This window comes from Arvicanthis niloticus, chromosome 15, assembly GCF_011762505.2.
Source record: "Arvicanthis niloticus isolate mArvNil1 chromosome 15, mArvNil1.pat.X, whole genome shotgun sequence".
In the NCBI taxonomy this organism is placed as follows: domain Eukaryota; kingdom Metazoa; phylum Chordata; class Mammalia; order Rodentia; family Muridae; genus Arvicanthis; species Arvicanthis niloticus.
Genome location: NC_047672.1, coordinates 8,436,340 through 8,457,986, shown reverse-complemented (window position 1 = coordinate 8,457,986; position 21,647 = coordinate 8,436,340). Strand labels below are relative to the sequence as shown.

Genomic DNA, 21,647 nt, shown 5'->3' with positions numbered 1-21,647 from the left:
AGCCAATAACAATAGCAATAACCCACAGGTTTTTTGTTTGTTTGTTTTGTTTTGTGTAACTCTGAGGCTTCTGTCCAATACTCATCTAAAAAAGTACCCTGTGCCCAACGCTGAGATTTTCATTTAAGAACTAATGTTATCTTGGAGCAGCATTTTCTATCCAGAAAGACCCCTCTGTTCAAACTATCATTCTTTATAATACATTTTTGAATTAATGCAGTGTATGTTGTAAAAGTAATGTCTTTTGAACTGAATGAGTGGATGTTCATTAAGCATTTGAATGTCCCTTGGTTAACTCATGCCCTGTCCAGGCCAGCTGGACAATCAAGTGGAACCCTTAGACCCTGTGGAGAAGACTGAGATGCGAGAGAAAATAAAATGGCACAGCACGTCAAGAAGTCTGATCAAGCTGGCAAAATTTTTATCATTCACACCAGTTATAGACTCTAAAAACAGGATATGGGGAGGGGTAGGAAAGAAAAGAGGGCTTTGCAGGTGGAGGAAGCTAGCTGCAGCTGTGGGGTCTAACTAAGTTATTCTTACAAAGCCTTTTTGTTACCAGGAGTTCTAAAAACATCTATCTAGAAGGATGTTGTCTAAATCTAGAGATCAGGAGGAAGGGTAACTAAGGTGGGTTGCTATGAGGCCTTGTTTGAAGTTCTGAGAACTGACAAGTGAATAATGGCATGTAAGCAGAAAGAAGAATAGTAGATAGGAAAGCCAAGGATGAGTGTTTGCCAAGAGTAAGGCCTTGCCATGGCTTCTCACAATGCCCTGCCCGCCCTCTTCTCTACCAAATCTTCATCTCTCCACTAAAACCTTCAACCCTAAAACTTATCCCACTTGCTTTTCATGTTGTCTGACAAGTTTTAATGCTGGTTGGATTTGATTTTAACAAGGGCAACCAAGTCTTAAATATGTCATACAAATTAAGTATTTAAATCTCTAATAATAAATAAATATTTACTATTTTCATTGATAATTAACAAGCAAATGTTCTATCACTAGTGTTAAACATTCTATAACAATTAAATGTTATACTTAAAGGTGTTTCCGTGATCAGCTCTTTCCACATAACCTGCTCCATCTTATAATAATACTCATTTTAGTAGACTCATAGGGTTTTTGTAATAAGCCCATTGCTATATTGCTATCATTTTTGTTAATTAGTCAATTTCTCCCCACTGCAGGGACCAAACTCAAGGCTTTAACAATGCTAGGCAACTACTCAACCACTGGGTTTGCCCCATCTTCAATAATCTTTGAAAGGAGTTAAACCTTTTGGAACATGTGTTTGATGCTTCCTTTCCGTCTCTGTCTGTCCTCCAAGGGAATCACTTCCCCTATCATTCCCCTGGATTATTCTCAAAGCTAATTCTCCTCCTGCTTTTATCGTTAAGTATATAATACGCCTCTCCAGTTGGGTGGATTTTAATACTTTTTCTCTTCGTTGTTGGTATTAAATAATTTGTTTCTGATGTGCCTTGGTATAGGTTTCATCATGTTCTGTGTGCCAGGGGCTTGTTTCTGTCAAACATTTCAGGGTTCTCCATGCTCTTTGGAGTTTTCCAGTTATTAAAATATCCATCCACTCAGAGAGGTCACATGATGTACTGGTGTGATTTTCATCACTTACAATCTTGTTTTCCATATGCAAATTTGATTTGGGATCATTTCTATAGTCATGTCTTTCTTTCATTAGTTGTTTTTATTTTACAATCCTTAATTTGCTTTTAATTTTATTTATTATAAACTATCATAAGCAGTATAATTTTCATTTTTAATTTGATTTAGGTTTTAAAACACACACACATAACACACACACACACGCACACACACACATAATCAATGTCTGCACTTAACACAGTTCATCATCTTCCTAGATTCTTGGCCATACAGCATATAGTCATAATGTGCTTGTCTAATCATTCTAGCATCAGCATCAATTCTCTATTTGTTTTCATTTGTTGGTGTCCCCCTCCCTGTCTGGGTCACATTTACCTGTTTCTTTTATAGTTAGTTATATTCTTTCATTGACAGTTTCTGTCCTGTATATAACCTATTTTGATTGCTCTTCCCCACCGGCTCTTATCTCCCTCCCACCTTCTTTCCTGCTCATATCTCTCCCACATTACTGTCTTTTTTGTTGTTGTCTTGTGTTGTATACAGAGTTTCATAGGGCCAGTCTATGTAACCATAGGTTTGATACTATGCATAGAAGGGGATGGGCACATATTTGGCATCTTGAAGTAGATGCTAAGTGGTGTGGACTTAATTTTGCATGTGGTAAGTATTGGTGCATTCCTAAAAAGCTATTCTTGAGTTTACTTCTGAGGCAGAGTTGAGTTACCAGGATATACTCTGATACATTGGAGTATTATTATTATTATTATTATTATTATTATTATTATTATCATCATCATCATCATTATCATTAATCATTTTTTACAGTCTAGTCCTTATCCTCCACCCATTCTTCCCTATGACAGTTCCTCATCCCATTCCTCCTTCCCAATCTTCAAGAAGACATCCCCACACCCCACCAGACCCCCAAATTCTGCCAAGCTTCCCCATTCTCTGAGTCTCAAGTCTCTCAAGGGTTAGGTGCATCTCATTGAGGCCAGACCAGGCGGTTATCTGCTGTATATTTGTCAAGAGCCTTATTTCATCTAGTATATGCTGCCTGGTTGGTGGCTCGGTGTCTGAGAGATCTTGGAGGTCCAGGTTTGTTGAGACTAATGGTCTTCCTATGGGGTCACCCTTCTCTTTAACTTCTTCCAGCCATTCCCTAATTCAACCATAGGAATCTACAACTTCAGACCATTGGTTGGGTGTAAGTATCTGCTTCTGGCTCAGTCAACAGCTTGTTGGGCCTTTTGGAGGGAAGCCAGTGCATCATATCATCAGTAATAGTGTCAGGCCTTAGAGCCTCCCCTTGAGATGGGTTCCAATTTGGGCCAATCACTGGACTTCCTTTTCCTCAGTCTCTTTTCCATTCTTGTCCCTGCAGTTCTTCTGGACAGGAACAATTCTGGGTCAGAGTTTTTGACTGTGGGATGGTAACCCTATCCCTCAACTTGATGCCCTGTCTTTCTACTGGAGGTGGATTCTACAAGTTTCCTCTCCCCACTATTGAGCATTTCATCTAAGGTCCCTTTCTTTGAGTTTTTAAGATTCTCTCACCTCCCAGGTTTCTGGTACATTCTGGAGGGTCCCCCAACCTCCCACCTTCCACCTCTCACCTCCCATCTTTCACCTCCCGAGGTTGTATATTTCCATTCATTCTTCTGGCCCTTAGGGCTTCACTCCTGAGTTCCACCACCAATATCTGATCATGTTTCCCTTTCCCCTGCCTCTCTTCCTCCCTCTGACCCCCTTCCCTCCCTCTGACCCCTGTGATTGTTTTATTCTCCCTCCCAAGTGGGATTGAAGCATCCTCACTTGGACCTACTTGAGTTCTGTGGATTTTATCCTGGATATTCTATAACTTTTTGGCTAATATTCACTTATTAGTGAGTATATATCATGCATGTCCTTTTGGATCAGAGATATCTCACTCAGGATAATATTTTCTAGTTCCATCCATTTGCCTACAAAACTCATGATGTCCTCATTCTTAATAGCTGAATAGTATTCTATTGTGTAAATGAACCAGACATTTTCTGCTCATGGATCAGTAGGATTAACATAGTAAAAATTGCCATTCTACCAAAAGCTATCTACAGATTCAATGCAATTCCCATCAAAATTTCAACATAATTCTTCAAAGACATAAAAATAACAATTCTCAATTTCATATGGAGAAAGAAAAAAAACAGGATAGCAAAAACAATTCTTAACAATAAAAGAACTTCTGGGGGAATCACCATCTCTGACCTTAAGCTACAGAGCAACAGTTATTTTAAAAAAATCTGCATGTATTGGTACAGAGACAGACACATTGATCAATGAAATAGAATTGAAGACCCAGAAATAAAACCACATACTTATGGACACTTGATCTTTGACAAAGAAGCCAAAAGTATACAATGAAAAAAAAGAAAATCATCTTCAATAAATGGTGCTAGTCTAACTGGCAGTTGGTAAATGGAAAAATGAAAAGAGATTCATATTTGTCACCTTGCACAAAGCTTAAGTCCAAGTGGATCAAGGACCTCAACATAAAACCAGATACACTGAATCTAATAGTGGACTATTATTTTTAAGAGAATATGAAGAACCAGAACAATGTCCTCTCAGGCTACTTATTCTTCACCTCTGAGTTAAGACCTTCAATGTGCTTTATGAAGTTTTCTAATATGTTGGGTGGAATCATACAATATTCTTGGCCCTAGCTGAATTTTGAGTCCTATTTTCTTCAGTTATTTTAGATGGTTCCTCGCATATGCTGGAGCATAACTCAAGAGGGATCCAAGACCCCATTCTCCACAAGACTTTCCTTTTTTCTCATGCTGTCCTGCAAACTCTAGATGGCTCAATTTTGCTGAATTCTTACCTCTACTTCCTTTATTAAATGTGTCCTCCAAGATTCTCCATGAGTTTCTGTCCTTGTACTGAGACTTGTACACTAGCAGCAGAAATATGGATGATCATGGGGCCCACATCACTGAGCCTGCTTCTCAGCAATTGCTCTCATGAGGTGCTGCCCGATGTCTTCAAACAAAACAAAAACCATTATTCATGTGTTTTGTATAGTATTCAATTGTTACAGGAGGAAGAGAAATTCTAGCCTCTATTACTCCAGCTTGCCAAGAGCAAAATTCCTTTTAAGGTTGATCTTGGGTAAAGATTTCCATATTTCATTCTCAGAAACACATCAAGAAGTGATGTCAATATCAGGGAAACCATTCCCTCAACTTTTTCCACTGAGTTCCTCGATCCCACCCAGGTTCAGCTATGAAATGCCTTTGTTTCTTGGTTTCTAGCTTTTAAATGTCTTGAGTCTGAATTAAAGAATATGAGGTTTGAACGTCCTAATTGTAGAAAGGCCAGTGTCTTTCGTCCTGCTTTAACCACAGGACAAATGAGCTGGATGTGATCTGCCTGGACCACCTCAGAGATCATTTCTACTCAGACACATAACATTAAGACTGGCTGAAGACAGACCTGCAGAGGGAAGGCATTGCTGTTAAAGGGGTCATCATCAAGGCTAGGTCTGGAAAACATAAGCAGTGGCTAAGATCTTTGAACTTTTCTTCAGTAGTTAGGTGTCTAAGCAATAGAAAATTACATATTTCTCACTTAGGTACCAGATATCTAAGCATCAAATATATCTATCAACAATCATTCATTTTTACCAACTTCTAAATGTATGCTTAGTCAGTTTTCCCAAAGAAGACAATGTCTTCTAGTGTAAGCAAGTGTTACTAGAGAAAAATGGGAATCCAGTTCTTGGGACTGGAGTGAAATACAGTTAATAGAGTATTTGCCTAGCATGCATGAAGTACAAGATTTAATTCATAGCACTGCACAAAACAGTGGATAATATAAACTTGTAGTCCAAGCATCCAGGAGGCAGAGACAGAAGGATAAGATGTTTAAGATCATCCTTGGCTCGGCTACCTGGTGAATTTGAGGCCACCTAAAATATATGAGACCCCACCTCAAAATAAAATGCTATAGTTTAATCTGTAGTACTGGAACTTGCTATCAGGCACCTATTCCTTCAACCCAACACAATATGGCACAATACAACACATGTACATATGATGTCCTCAAATCCTAACCTGTCTACACAGCATTGTTCTTTGTCTCCCCTGCCCAGTGTTTTGTGGAAACAAAAGCTACATAACCTTGTAGTCTTAAATTTAGAGCCAGGGAAAGCTAGGAGAGAGTTTGTAGCTAAAACTTAGTCAAAAGGAAGATAATATACATGTAAACATATAACATAGGAAGGTATTGCTGTTATATTAATGTGATAGTTGGAGACATCTGTACTTTTTTTTTGTCCTTAGTAAAAATTCAGCTCACAAACAATCACATTATAATTTAAGAAGTGAGTTCTTCCACTGGTCCATGTTTTACAGGTTCAGGAAGATGTAGATACAGTTTTACCTGACCTTTCTGACACTTAAGAAAAGATGTCCTTGGAAGTTTCCCATTGGGTCACTCATGGTCCAACCATGCAGGATCTCTAATGTGCTAGGCATGGGGAAGGTTTATTCTCAGTCTTGTGGGCAGGATGATTTCATTTCCCTAACTTCAGGGTCTCTTTCTTCACACAGGCACCCGAGTGGACAGAACAAACAGCTGTCAGTCTGACAGCAGCGGGTTTTTGGAGGAGATGCCAGAGCTCCAGCCCCTCCAGGTAAAAGGGGTTGGAACAAGGCCCTGACTGCATACTTCACAGTCTTTAGGCCTATCAACCACCTCATCCCAATTATGTACTCGGTCCTGGAGAACTTGGAAGGACAAAACTAAAGTGCCCATCATGAAAAGTTTTAAAGCCCACACCATACACACACACACACACACACACACACACACACAGACACACACACCACTCTGTGGGCAAAGGATAGGCAGTCACAGCATACCGAGTGCCATGATGCTCACCTTTCCTCTCCTTTCCCTTTTGATTTTTCTAAACAATGAGCTGAAGTTCATAGGGAAGAGGTGTTGGGTGACATAATAATCTGATAAAATTCCAAGTTTGTAGCCTGTGCTCAAGACTTTTGTGTCACTTGTCTGTCCTAACTTCCTGATTTATCTTCCATGTTGGTTTCTCCTGCAGGTATCTTCCTTGACAGGCAGACAGAGTCCCACTGTCTGCAGAGGTTGCAAACCAAGGGATCAGAGTCATAGCCCAGCATCATGGCAAGAGTCTCAGCAAGAGTCATATGGCTCTAAATCCAAGAGCATGACAAGCACATCTTTGTTAAGCCAAGACAGGAGTACCCTGGAAGAAAAAGCATCTGTGGTGGAAGCCATGGAAGGACCACCAGAAACAGTTGACCTAGATATGACCCTCACCAAGACCATCATGGTGGAAGAACACCCAGAGAGTGTTGCCGGAACTGTGGTCACTTCTGCATGTAATAATGCAATGGGAGTCATGGTGACTCATGTCACAGAAAAGGAAGATAGGTCTCTAGTCCATAAGGGTACTGGGAAAATGCTGATACAAAAGCATCACTTTGAATCACCAAGGTTACTCAGGATTGATCAGACTCCAGACAATTTCTATCATGTGGACTCTGAGTTCCCTGGAACAGAGGACAACAGCAAAGTCTGCCCTGACACCAAGCAAAGCTCATGGGTGCAAGAGAGGCCAGCACAGCACTCTCACCAGCACAGAGGAGCCATGCCCTGTAAAGGTGACCTTGTTCAAACCTCTGATAAGTCAATTCCCCACCTTGATAAGCCACCTGGAGATGTTCCCACTGACTCAAATGCTGCCAGCTCTTGGTCTATGACAATCCAGATGTCCTCCAATCTGGTGTCATCTGCTCAGAGAGTTGCAGACCTGGGGACCTATAATAAAGGAACAGCTTTTGAATGCACTCCATGTGACCCTCTTAATACCACAGACCTAAGACTGCAGACAGAAACAAGGCAGGTCAACGATGTTGCTGTTCAGACTTATGCATATGAATGCAAGTGCAGGCCCTCAAATAATGACTTAATTCCCGAACCCCGGACCCTCACCAAATCCATCTCCTTGGATACAGGTTTTTCTAGTGCCTCCCCAACAGGCATCTGCCACACCACACCTTCCCACTGTTGTATCTGCTGTCATCACTGCCCCAACTGCCAGGGCAGGAGGCAAAGCCCTGGCCCAGAACCCTCTATTTGCAGGCATTTTCTGTATTCACATGCAGAAGATCCTAAAGTCCAGTTCATGAAGACATTGAAAATGCTCCAAGACACTACTGTGAGGGACCTGTGTTCTGTAAGTGTTTCCTCTACCACCTGGGAAGGCAGATGCACCAAACACACTCTGACACTAAAAGGATAGTCTTTGTCCTCCTTTACAGTAGAGAAAACTCGGAGAATACCTCTTGTTTCCAAATATTAGTCATGTTTGTTGAGTATTTTATAGTTTATGAGATAAATTCACATGTTCAAGGTTATAATATTTAATTTACCTGTCTCATCTTCAAGTCAGTATATGTGAGAATTCTGACTTTTAAATTCAGTAGGCTATATAATCTTGACTGGGCCATTTAGAGTCTCTGGGGCAGTCATGTAAAACAGTGGGATGGGGACTATGGAGGTAGCTCAGTGGCTAAGCACTTGCATGGCCCTGGGTTTGATGAATTTATATATATATATATATATATATATATATATATATATATATATATATTATGTATGCATATATATTATATGTATGTATCTGTATGTATTCCTATATGCATCCATACATATGCACATATATGTAGGGAATTGACTCATTCCATTATCACAAAATTGTGTGAGGATGAAATAAAGCACTCAATGTATTTAGAGACTCAGTGCAATATTTAACACAAAGCTCAAGTTAATATTAATTGATGGGGTATGGCTCTGATCATTAATTTGTATTACTCCTTTATTATTGATGTATTACTTGAACCTCTGGTATTATATAAAGGGACCGCTGATCAACCTTTAGTAACTAGTTTAATGAGTAGTGGAGTTATGGAACGATGAATGATGTCAACCGAATCCTGGATTCATCAACTTGTCTATACTGAACCATTCTAATGATCTGTTTACGTGTTTCTAAGGTGGGGGTAGTCTAGTCTTCCAGGCTAACTGTCAAGTAAAGCTTTAAGAGTATAACATCTGAATTTCACATACAGAAAGTAAAGGGCATTGATGATATAGGATTAGAGGTGTTTGTGGACAGTACAGAGGAACTGGCTTACTCAGTGCCATGGTCCAGTGCCCGTGGGCTTCCTTCTATCCTTTAATTGCGTAAAAAGGGTACTGAATGTCTATTATAAACATATAATTTATACTGTGTCCTCTAATCTTCATTTTCTTAAATGCCATAAACATTCATTGGGTTTCTAATGTGTGGCAAGTCCTCTGTCTTTTGTAAATAAAGAAACTGGACTGAGATAAAGTAAATTATCATGTGAACTTCTGACATAAAGAACTCTACATAAGCCTAACATAAACTGGGAAATTAATTTTCAGATTGCAAGACATCATAGATTTAGAATATTTAAGAATGTCCCAAAATAAAAGCTTTTTTTACTCATATAAAGCTTCATCTAGGCTTTGTAATCAACTCTGGGCATCTTATTCAGTAGAAGAGAAGGGCAAAGGCTGATGTATAGCTGGAATCTGGGGTCCAAATAACCAAATCCTGGAGACTGGACCTGGGATACAGCTCAGTGTTAGAATGCCTAGGTACCTCAATTTTCAGTATCAAAATAAATAAAATAAAATCTAGGAAAATAGAAAAATCACTTCCATGCTCACTTATTGAGAGTTCTAGGTACTCTAAGAAAGCATTCTTCTCTTGTGAATCATTCCCTACTCTGGCCATACATCAGATGACATTGCCAGTCTTTGGAGGCATCTTTGTTTGTCACAACTGGAAGACAAGTGGCTGTTACTGACAACAAACAGGTACATATCAGAGATGCCGTTGAACATGCTACCGTACATGCAAAGGACATCCCCACCACAGATCACTGTACGTGCAAAGGACATCCCCACCACAGATCACTGTACGTGCAAAGGACATCCCCACCACAGATCACTGTACGTGCAAAGGACATCCCCACCACAGATCACTGTACGTGCAAAGGACATCCCCACCACAGATCACTGTACGTGCAAAGGACATCCCCACCACAGATCACTGTACGTGCAAAGGACATCCCCACCACAGATCACTGTACGTGCAAAGGACATCCCCACCACAGATCACTGTACGTGCAAAGGACATCCCCACCACAGGTCACTATTGATTGAAAAACACAGCTCTAGAAAAATGAGCACTTACATGACTATGTAGTTTGTATGTCAATATGTTAGACAGGAAACTTAGATAAAGAAGGCATCATTTTAGATCCTGTACAAACAATTAGACCATGTAAATGAGGACTCCTATTGCTGTGACGAAAGCCTGGTTCAGTTATGGTGGCACATTTCTATAATGCCGTAACTCGGGAGATTAAGGCAGGAGGATCATTACAAGTTCAAGGTCAGTCTGGTCAACATAGCAAGTGCCAAAGGCTACGTAATGAGACCTCATCTCAAGGATAAATTTTACAAAGAAGTATAAGTCAAATGATGCTTAGTCTTATGTTTTATTTAAAAGAACAAGAATACAATCAAAATTCTGTTAAGATTGTCAGGAGAGAAAGTCCTTCAAGACATATCCAATGTCATTTGGTAACCATGATGCTGAGACAGAATACAAAGTCTGTTTTCTGAACACATCACCCCACCAATTAAAAATAATGTAAATATTTCTTGGCAGTGTTAAAAAAAATAGTAAGCATGTATTAGTAAGATGAGAATCTAGCAGACAATTTCATCAAATTGTGTTTGAGACTCACTGTCATTTTGATGAGACCCAGAAAAACTCAGGCCATAGCTGGCTCATAGTTAAGGATGTTGCTTATGATAGTAATAGAGACTGAGTTTGGGCCAGGGGTTTCTCTGAATATGTACCAGTGATCTGCTCTCACCTCTTTCTGTCAACGAGGGTCTTGGACTTAGATAATTCTAGCTGTGTGGAATGATTTGGCATCTGGAAAGAGTTGTTCTGCTTCATTTAGCACTACAACATAAAAACGTTTTGGGGACACTTTGTGTACAATCATCATCCTCACACTGGTATGTAGGTGTCAGTATCAGTTGATTGAGTGTGAACTTCCCTATCTTGCCCCTCACCTCACAGTGCATTAGCCCTCATCCTCCTAGAGTCTGGAATTATCAGGGGCTGAGAAGATGACTCAGTAAAGTGCTTTGCTGCACACACATGAGGATCCGAGTTTGTATCTTCAGTGTCCACATAAAAACCTGGATGTGTTCTGGAGACAAGCACCTGTAGTTTAGGGCTGAGGTGGTGGTGCAGAAACAGATGAATTCCCTGGAGCTTAGTAGCCATTCTAGCTGGATAGGTGAGCTACAGGTTTATCTAGAGAGCCTGTCCCCAAAATAAGGGACAAACAATTCTTAATGTCAACCTCTGACTTACACACACACACACACACACACACACACACACACACACACACACACACACACACACACACTCACACAGGCCTGCACACACATGTAGATAAGCACATGAGCAGGGTGTTAGTCAAGAAACTTGAAGAGTGGAAAAGGAAGGCAGCATATGCTGTGAGTGAGCCCAACTGGGCTTGTAAAACCTGGAAAAAGATTCCGCAGGCAATGTGGCTTTAAGTTAAACCCTATGGAATAGCTAGGGTTAGGAAATCTATTAAGGACAAAAATAACCAGAAACTAGGCCATGTGGGAAATGAAGATTATAGATAGAGATGGAAGCTATCTGTCTCACAGCGATAGACATTCAGAGCAGGTGTTGAAAGTCAGAGCAATTTTATGTAAAATCTTGACTTGAAAAAGCTTCCCCTGCCCACTACTGTCCTCTCCCCCAAGATGTGTGACAGTACAGAGAAACCCACAGCTTGTTCTATGATCCTCTGGTTTACCTAGGAGACTGGATTGTTCATATGATTACATTCCTATGTGTACTTTATAACAATAATTTGTCAGTGGAAAATTAACTTGTTCATATAATTAACCTTGTACATATGAATTCTTGAGAATAGTTTAATTAAGATATCTTAAGTCAAAGCCAAACAAACATATTTCTATATTTAGAAATAAGATTTCTGTGTATTTTTTTAAAATCTATATTTATACTCTTAGGTTTAAAAATAGAAGCCCTGTAGTGTTTAAAAATGTGAGTCAATCAGGAAGTGAAAGCTCACGTTGTTTTGTTTTTACACTGCCATTCTTACTGTTGAAGTTTACATTAATGCTTTCAAATGTAGAGCAGACCTTGTGGGTTTGACCCAGACTTTACTTAGAACAAAGAGAGAGAGAGAGAGAGAGAGAGAGAGAGAGAGAGAGAGACAGAGAGACAGAGAGAGAGAGAGAGAGAGAGGTCATCAAACACACACACACACACACACACACACACACACACACACACACACATACACCTGTTATTATTACCCTTGCCAGGGGTTTCCTTTATTCTGAAATGAGTTTTGCTAATACTTTGGCTACATTGTGTATTTCTAAATAACCAGGAGATGGCAGCACTGCAGAATTTTCCACAGCACTACACTCTTAAGTCACAAACTGGCCACCAGTAATCTCCAAATGCAAGCTCCGCAGCCCTTATCCTCCAGTCTCAGAGGGTTGGTTACCCACACACAGTGAACTGAGGCTTAAAACCCAGTGTTAATGATGTTCAGCTTGCTTGAGCATTGTGCCGCCTTGGCCTGGCTTTGCTGTTCCTTGGACTTTGAAAGTAGTTACCTGAATTGACTTGAAGCACTGAGCAACTCCTTTCTGAGCGACAGGTGTCTCTTCATACTGTCTGATCTCACTTCATTCCATGAAGTAACTTCATTAGATATTGGAAAGGAAAAGATCAATTAGGTGGTATAAATTTAAAATACAAATAACATTTTTTTTTATTACAGACATCAAAGAGTTTCTGTCTACACATTTATGTACAAAAGGTGTTCATGTGCACTCTAAGATTGTCTCCAGTTTTTTATATTTTTTAGAGATTTATTTATGTATGTGAGTACACTGTCACTCATTTCAGACACACCAGAAGACGGTATAGGTTCCCACTACTACAGATGGTTGTGAGCCACCATGTGGTTGCTGGGAATTGACTCAGGACCTCTGGAAGAGCATCAGTGCTCTCAACCGCTGAGCCATCGCTCCAGCCCTGACTGTTCCCACTTTATGAGCCATAATTCAGTGATACACTAAGCATTCTTACCAACATCAGTATGTGTCAAAGACCTCCCCCAGCTGGGTCAGGTTCTCTCATGGTAAAGCGAAATACATCATTCAGTGTGAAATAACTCAAAACAAAATGATGTCGAGTTTTTCTATCAAAGTATCAGTTTCAGATTAATATTCCCATTATGAAATTTCTGGGTCAAATAATAATCACAAAGTGACCGTGATCTTGGACATGTGATTTTGAGGATAAAGATGAAAAACATTATTGGATGATCCAGAAACCGGGGCAGAGGGTGTTGGAGTTCATGGCCTAGCAGCCAAATAAGTCTCATTAAGATTGTTTCTCAAGTCTGCCAGAGCCTGAAATATACAGAGGTGGATGCTCACAGCTAACCGTTGAACTGATTATGGGATTCCCAATGGAGGAGTTAAAGAGAAGACTGAAGGAGCTGAAGGGGTTTGTGGCCCCATGGGGAGAGCAACAATACCAAACAACCAGAGCTCCCATGGTTTAAAGCACCAGCCTGGGAGCACATAGGGAGGGACCCATGGCTCCTCCAGCTGTATATATAGGGGAGGATGACAGTGTCAGGTGAGGAAGTCCTTGATCCAGTGAAGATTGGTTGCCCCAGTATGGAGTAAATTGTGGGTGGGGAGGTGGGAGTGGGAGGGTGGGTGGGGGCATATCCTCATAGAAGCAGGAGGAGGGGGAGTGGGATAGGGGGTTCCTGAGTGGGGGGAAACGGGGAAAGGGGATTACATCTGAAATGTAAATAAAATATCAAAAAAAAAAAAAAAAGATTGCTTCTCAAAAGCTCAGGATATCCTCTATGATTCCATTCTATGGCTATGAGCTTTGACAGAGAAGCTTGGGGAATGTGGACTTTTAGCTAGACACATTGCAGCTTGTAAAACATTAGACTTGTGTTAAGAGGAAAGGAGAGAATGTGGGTGAGAGGGAGCCAGCAGCTTCTAGTGATCTGGAAGGGGATCTGAGAGAGACAGCTAGAGATCCTCTTGCATTAACATCACTTAAAATCAGGTGGGTGGTGGCCCTGGGGCTCTGGGTCATGGGTACACAAAGAATCATCCCATAAAGATTGCAAAACAAGGGGAGAGCTGATCGGAGATCAGCAAATCAGCACAGTGCCCCACAGATACTAGGCTCAGTGGTTCAAAGGTACACAGAGAACATCAATTAACGTGGTGAAAACAGGCTTGATTTAGGAACTACTGACAGTAAAGGAAAGAACTGGACTTCATTTTGATCTGTGCAGGAGTATTGTGGGCATTTTAAGGAGAGGGTAAGAGCGAGGAGAACAGGGGCTCAGTGGAGCTAGTGAAGCAGAAAATGGGAAAAGGACAGGTGTGTTTGTAAACGAACTGTATTTTAGACACTTCTAGGTAAAAGCAGTAATCAACAAGCTGCCGTGATTTTGACCATGGGATTTTGAGGATGTATATTTAAAAAGAAATCTTGAACTTTCCAGAAACAGAGGCAGAGGATGGTGGGTTCTATGGCCTGGCAGTCCAATAAGTTTCCTTGCTTCTCCAAAGCCCACACAATCCCATCCTCCCACAGAGACTTCTGGTTTGAGTTCAGTTCATAGGAATGGCTCTCGGGTCCTCAGGAAAGATGCTTTTGGTTTATACAGCATCAATGTTCACTGCTGTGAGCCCTTAAGAAGGAAGGCTGGCATCTGTGCTGCTATGCCTGCCTCCTTGCAGTGCTCGCTCAGGGTGCTACTCAGCACTCAGCACAAGCTTCTTTTTTTGCAGCAGATGGAGACTATTAGAGAGATTCATAGCTGGTCAAAATGCAGAGAATTAGTGATCCTCACAATAGCCAGCCCCAAACAGGATATCCATCATACAACCCCTGCCTCTAAGGCTCAGGGAACATCACAGAAGAGAGGGTTGGAAGATTGTGCGAACCAGACACTGAAATATCAGCTATGTGGCAATGTGGACAAGACAAGGACATTACACCCACAAACTCTCAACAACCTGGAAGCCTGCACAAGACCTACAAAAACCTCAGCTATTTATATGATAGCATTTATGGAGGAAAAATTAAAATGGTCTTACCTTTAGATGAAGAACTACAGGCAATCAATGTTTGATGAGAGCAAGAACCATTTTTTCCAAGCACAAGTCTCCAATATTAAGTGGTTATTCCTAAATACATACAAATGTATGTATTCCTAAATACATACATAGGAATATGTATTCCTAAATACATACAAACAGTAGTGTGTGTGTGTGTGTGTGTGTGTGTGTGTGTGTGTGTGTGTGTGTGTGTGTGTGTGTGATTTCTGGCAACATTAAGCTTTCTTAGGCAGGCACTTAATTATATGATAGTCATCCTAGGCTGATGGCTAAATGTTATGGCAGAGTCTGGTCAGCTCACTACAGGTCAGAATTATTAGCTGTAGATAATTCCAAAGCTCTTAAGCTGCAAGAATATATTGAATCAGGAACACCAATAGATAGCAAGTGTGGAAGACTAGTGTGGGGGAGGGGCCACGAAGAGCTCAAGTCTTAATTCTAGCTCCTAGAGAGCATGGATGCCTAATGTTTCTCTCAGTCAGTGTTGTTTGATGGGGAAAATGTACCCTTTAGATTTCTGTCTTCAAGGATTGTGGTTAAGCAAGGGTAAAAACTAGTAACAAAAAAAAAATCCTAAGCTAATTTTGTTGAATAAATACATATGAATAAATGTGTTCAGTGTTGTTAATGCTGAGAGTAACGGCGTCCTGGGTACCAACACTGAACAAGATTAAAGGAGGCTTCATTCTTCTAAGTGTGAGTCTGCCCTATGGTGATTCTTCCTGTTCTCTGTCCACCTCCTTGCATCTCTGTATGGTCTAGGACTAGCCTGGGCTTCCATGGACATAATTAATTCTTACCCAAGTACCGCTCAACAACTGCCCCTTTTTTGTATTAGTCAAATACAATCTCTAATTTCTTCCAAAGCCATGGGCTGGACCTCCGTGGTCTCTTTTAATGTTAGCACTTGGGGCTTCTTTGCAATGGGTGATTTCCAAATGGGAAGAAAGGCAGCCTCTTCCAGCCATGTCAATGGAAAGTTCACCATTCTCGGGTTGTTCTTTTTGTTGTCAGTGCACAGTCTATGAGATGGAAACCATGAAGTTGGTGTGCCAGAGTTTCCGGGAGCACTTAGAGGAAATCGAGCAGCACTTCATGGGACAGCAGGCACTCTTTCCCAGGGACATGTCAGAAGAGGAAAGGTAATTATCTAAGGCAAGCATAAAAGTAAGTACCAGATCACACACCTGGAGCAAGGGAAGGTAATCAGGGCAGGCAGGCCAGACGAGCATGATGGAGCAGGGTTAACGAGAAATCGGCCGGCTCTTTGCTTTCATGGCCTTAGTTGTGCTTTCTCAGTGTGAGACTGTGAGAGCTGGCACTAGATGGCTACACTCATTATCAAAGATCAGGGCTATTTGAAAAGGTCAGAAGAGGGGCAATCCAAAGGACAGCAGGGTTTCTTTAATTGATGGGAATGGGACTTGTGCAGGGGGGTATCAGAGTTTAGAAATGTTCATTATTGTCACAGGGGTAGAAAATATTACCAGAAGCAATGCATTCACCTATTGCCTGTGGTTGTGGGGATAGGTTTTAAAAGCAAAGTTCTTATCAGGGAGTACTGCGTGTCCTTATTCTAGAGCTGTATGGTGGTCAACCTTACCCAACTTGGTAACTTATAAATAATGTATTGCATCTTGAAATCGGTAAATGTAGGACATAAATTATACCACAGTAGGATTTCTTTTTAACTGGTGGGGATTTTGAAGTTTTCTTTTCTATTGTCTTCGAGCAGGGCAGAGGCTGAGCACCTGAGGACTTTACGAGCGGCCCTGAGGCAGCAAGTGGCAGAGCTGGCCTTTCAGTTAGGAGACAGAGCCAGGCAAATCAAAGAAGGGATCCTACTGGTAAGGGGTGTGGTGGAGAATGACACAGACTAGGTGCATAGTGTGAATGTCCACAGCCTACTACTCACAGGAGAGCTGCTTCAAATAAGCCAGTGGTGGGACAGTTTCAGACTGTAGTGGCACATGTTATATGGTCACATCTGGAGATTGACCTTGACCTGTCAAGGGGTGGTTGGCTCAGGTTTGCAGCTACTCCAAGGTTTCTCCTGCCATTCAAAGGAAGAAGAAGTACTATTACTCCTTTCCCATGTAAGAACAAGAATCCCAGCATCGTGAAGCTGGCCTTTTTAGCCAATATAAGGTAGTTCACAACTCAACTTGGCTACTGATTTGCAGATCCCATTGCAGAACTGTTGTACCTCATCAGTACCTTTCTGGCAGGTCTGGGGTAGCTATTTAGTGCAAACATCTCTATCACCGGCAGTGGGCACAGAGGAACAGTTCTGCTCTGTTTCCCACATGCCTGTAGTAACCTGAAGCATCCCTCTTTCCCACCAGGGCCTCTATTCAGGTGAGAGCAGAAATCATGACCTCATCAAAGAGAAAAATTTCAAAATAAGCAGCATGAACCACAATTTGAGCTTATCACAGATATTTTTAGCACAGGTTTTAAGTACAGGGGTTAATTGAGGGACATGTGGAGTCACGTTTAGGTTTGCTTCAGAAGGTACATGTAGGATGTATGTGGTTCTCAAGGAAAACTGCTGAAAGTTGTGAATAGCCAACTCCCCCTCTTTAGCGTTGCTCAAACAGAACAGCTCACAACAAAGTTAAAGTCTACAGAAGGAGCCAGAGAGATAACTCAGGAGTTAGCACTCCTCTTGCTGAAGTTTGGTGCACAGCATCTGGGACTGGTGGCTCGAAACCATATAAAACTCCACCTCTAGGGGACCCAATACCCTTTACTTGACTCCTTGGACAACTACAAACAGATATGTACATAATTAAAACATATACAAAGAAGTTTTTAAAAAATCATAAATTTTCTTCTCCGAACAAACTTATAAGATAGATTCCTGGGGGATATTATTTAGGGTTAAGAGTGAGTGGTGAATAGAACTCATGCTCCCTAAGGAAGCATAGTTTATTTATTGTCTTTGGTAAAATGTTTTGTCAAACACATTGTTTTGGTGAGTGATTTGGCCTTTCCCAGTGGTATCTGGTTTCCTGCCGTTCTCTATGGAAAAAGCAGCTCAGATTCCCAGACCCACACATTTCTCCCTATGTGCCCCAGTTATTTCCTATTGCTTAGATAAAACACCAGGGCTAAAGCAACTTGGAGACCAAATGGTTTATTTGCCTTGAAAATTACAGTTGACCATCAGGGAAAACCAAAGCAGTATCTCAAGTCAGGCACCTAGAAGCAGGAACTGAAGCAGAGGCTATGGGGGAAATCTCTGCTTACTGCCTTTCTCCCCAATACTTGCTCAGCCTGATTGCTTATACAACTCAGGATCACATGCCCAGGGGTGGCACCATCTACAGTAGGCTGGACCTTCCTACATTCAGTTTTAGGCAATCTATTGGAGGCATTTTCTTAACTGAGGGTCTTCTTCCCACATAACTTTAGTTTGTGTCAAGCTGATAAAGAGCTAACCATTGTGACATGTCACCATGGCTCCCTATCTTCCTGTCCTGCTCCTGACACACTCCATTTTGCCTTTTCTTTCAGCAGCTAGACCTTCTGTGTGAGGAGCTACCTGAACACTGTACCAATCTGCCACAATGCAACTGGACAGAAGGAAAGCATGGCCAGAGATCATGTGTTCAAACCCACGCTGTGGCCCCTGATCCTGCCCTTCCTGGCAGCGGTGGCCAGTGGACTCCCTGCTCAGGGGTGACTCAGCTGGTTGCTCTTAGTCCCTCTGACCTTGAGAGCAGAGGAGGGGTGTCTCTACAGTCACCAGCTATGGCAGAATCAGGTCTGGGTCCTTCACTCAGTCATGTTGGAGAGAAGTCTCTGTTAGACCAGAGTGGGTTTGATGATCTTTGTACAAAATGGAATGCCCAAGAACAGCTATAACAAGAGAACCCAATCCTATGTACCCTAAAAGCTCTGGATACTTTAATATTCATTGATTACATAATAAGAAAGCACCCAGTATGTAACTGACTGAAGTGTATTATAGTCACTGAGTAGCATATGACCTCTACCCTGATAGAGCATGTGTCCCAGTGAAGGATGACAAATATAAAAATGCATATGAATCTATAATGAAAAAAATCAATAAAAAGACAATGTGACCTTATTTCAAGAAAAATAATTATCTGAGTCTGATCAGGTATCTGGAAGGCATGTTCGGAGATGAGATATTTCTGATGCTGGAGGCATCTGGGAGCAGGACAGATTGTCTTTCCATCAAGACTTAGATAAAGAAAAAGAAACAAGACAACAAATAAATGTTACTTCCATAATGCAGTTTGTGAAGGAGTCACTGTGTGAAATTTGAAGAGCCTCACACAAGGGACCTATTAGGAAAGACTTGGAGGAAAGAAGATGGAAGTCCTACAGAACTCAGGTACAAGAGGCTGGGAGGCAGAAGAATGGAAAGTTCACAAGGCTGGGGTGTAGAAACTGGTGTTTTGCCAAGTGCAGTGAGTGATGTGGCAGAAGGAGTCTGAGTGAGGAACCTGAGTCCCTTCAGGCCATGGTTATGGTTCTAAAAGCATATATTATTTCAAGTGCAACAGAAAACCTCTGTAAGTGTTAAACACGGTTTTCATGGGGTTCTATCTGCCATAAATAATCACAGAAAGATACCATCATGGAGCCCACAGAGAGACAAGGCTACTGGTGATAAGTCTGTTTGCTGTTGCCCCTCAAATCAAATGCAAAAGTTGTCCAGTCATTTTCATCCAGCTGTGGGAACAGCAAGGCTCCCACTGCAGGGGGAAAGCATGGAGGTGGATACAAAGGCCAAAGGATGACTCTCTGGAATGAGTGACAGGTGAAAAATAAAAGAATCCTGGTAACTGCTTGTGTGCCCTTCCTCAGCCTTGAGCAAGCTGGAAAAACCTTGTAATAGACCCATTGTAATAGGACCTAGGTGGAGTCATCCACCCTGGCTGCACATGCAACTTCCTGCAGGAATTTAGAAGGACAGACTGCCTGCTGACCTTGACTTGTGACATAATCCAGCTGAAACAAAGGATGGGTCCCAGGGGCTTCCCCTATACACACACACACACACACACACACACACACACACACACACGAGTGCTGAAAATTAAACTTTGAGCCTTGATCCGAGAACTTTGTCTTGGCTCCATGTTTTTCTCGTTCCTCCATCTCTTTTATATTTCTAGCCCTTCTTTCAGGTTAACTCAGTTCGTGAGTGGCCACTAGCAGTTACAGCTTGAGGGAAGTTTCTTGTTTGAAGTAGAGGATAAGTGAGTAGAGAACACTTCCTAGCTAGGAACCTAAAACAACATTCTGTGGGAAACTATTTACTACCAAGACCTGTCTCAGCCTGTTTCATTCTTTATCCTCCTGCTTTGGTTGCTATGACTTCAGTGAGGCTCTGCTTCCTGGATCCACTGTATCCCCTACTGTAGCTCTGCAGAATGTGGACATCTTTGTTCACATACTTTCCTCAGCATCCTTATGTATCATATGACCCCAGCACCATGCCCTTCCAAAACCCCAGCTTTCCATTTTCTAGTCACACATACTCAGGTGTACCCATCCACCTTGTCTCATTGTGTCCTTCACTGGCACCTCCATCTGTCACTGTAATAGTGGTGTGTTCTGTCATGGTATGGCTTCTGGAGTTCCCAATTACCTGGTGATAGCACAATGCATGAGCCTCTGACATGCCTTAGCTTTTTGCTCTCTGAGCTGCCTTCGTAGCTGACGAACTCTCTGCCAGGCACTGATGGAGTCATGTTTCTTTGACTCTTAGAGAGAACCTAAGAAGCACTATGTCTTAGAACTAAGAGAGTCATCTCAAGGTCATGATCCCAGAACACTCTACTCCCAAAATATTTCTATACCCTGGAATTCCTACGCCCTCTCCTTTCTGCTGCTGCCTCACTTTGCTGGACCACATCTTCCCTCTAGTCCCCACATTAAGATGCAGCCTCCAGCCCTAAACTGGCTCCTAATTGCCTTTGTACATCCAGAATTTTTCCCTTTTCTATACTTCCAACATTTTACTTGGCTCAGAATTGAGCTACATTTGCCTGCAGTGTATGAGCATGTGATTCCTGTCTGTTTCTTCACTCACTGCCTACTACCCTAGCAGCCACCTGCTTTATGGTCTTATGCCCTACTTTGTTCTTACGTCAATCTGAAATGCTGGTCCTCTGACCTACCTTAAATATTCATACATCCCTCTATATCACAGGTGCTGCATGCATGGATTCAACTGTTAACAGTTCAGCAATATTCAGAAAACAATCACATATTATTATAGCCATTATTGTTATTATTCAACTACCGTGTAACTCATACATTCTTTTGCTAGCACTATAAATATTCTAGGGATGATTTGAAGTATTTAGAGTATGTGGGAGAATTTTGTGTTTTGTGAAAATAGTACATTGTTTAACATAAGGGTTATTGGACAGAGTAAATTGGTAACAGTGTTTAATACAGTATCTCTCGCAGAGTAAATGCTCAGTATATGTTTACTATTATTGGTGAAAAGGGCAAAACATCAGTAAGTCCCTGATTATTACCTTCATTCTGTTGAGAAGAATTCTGTGAGCAAAGCAGCTTACTCAGGAAGAATGCTAACATATACCCAAGGAATAGATGGGCAGAATAAAAGAACACTCTCA

At 41.5% G+C, this 21,647-nt stretch overlaps 1 protein-coding gene across 7 annotated transcripts in view; it reads left to right on the top strand.

The window, feature by feature from the left end:
* The window catches only part of Itprid1 (ITPR interacting domain containing 1), a 124,523-nt gene extending 105,409 nt beyond the window's left edge, over nucleotides 1-19,114 (top strand). For 4 of the 7 annotated variants that reach the window (XM_076913306.1, XM_076913302.1, XM_076913301.1 and 1 more), the window contains 5 exons: nucleotides 6,225-6,307; nucleotides 6,734-7,891; nucleotides 16,033-16,160; nucleotides 16,751-16,865; nucleotides 18,538-19,114. In XM_076913306.1, coding sequence (XP_076769421.1) covers nucleotides 6,225-6,307; nucleotides 6,734-7,891; nucleotides 16,033-16,160; nucleotides 16,751-16,865; nucleotides 18,538-18,888 — 1,835 coding nt within the window. In that variant the 3' untranslated portion in view covers nucleotides 18,889-19,114. The remainder of the gene's footprint in view (nucleotides 1-6,224; nucleotides 6,308-6,733; nucleotides 7,892-16,032; nucleotides 16,161-16,750; nucleotides 16,866-18,537) is intronic. The other 3 variants (XM_076913305.1, XM_076913304.1, XM_034519726.2) reach the window with 3 other exon arrangements.
* Nucleotides 19,115-21,647: the final 2,533 nt, after the last annotated feature.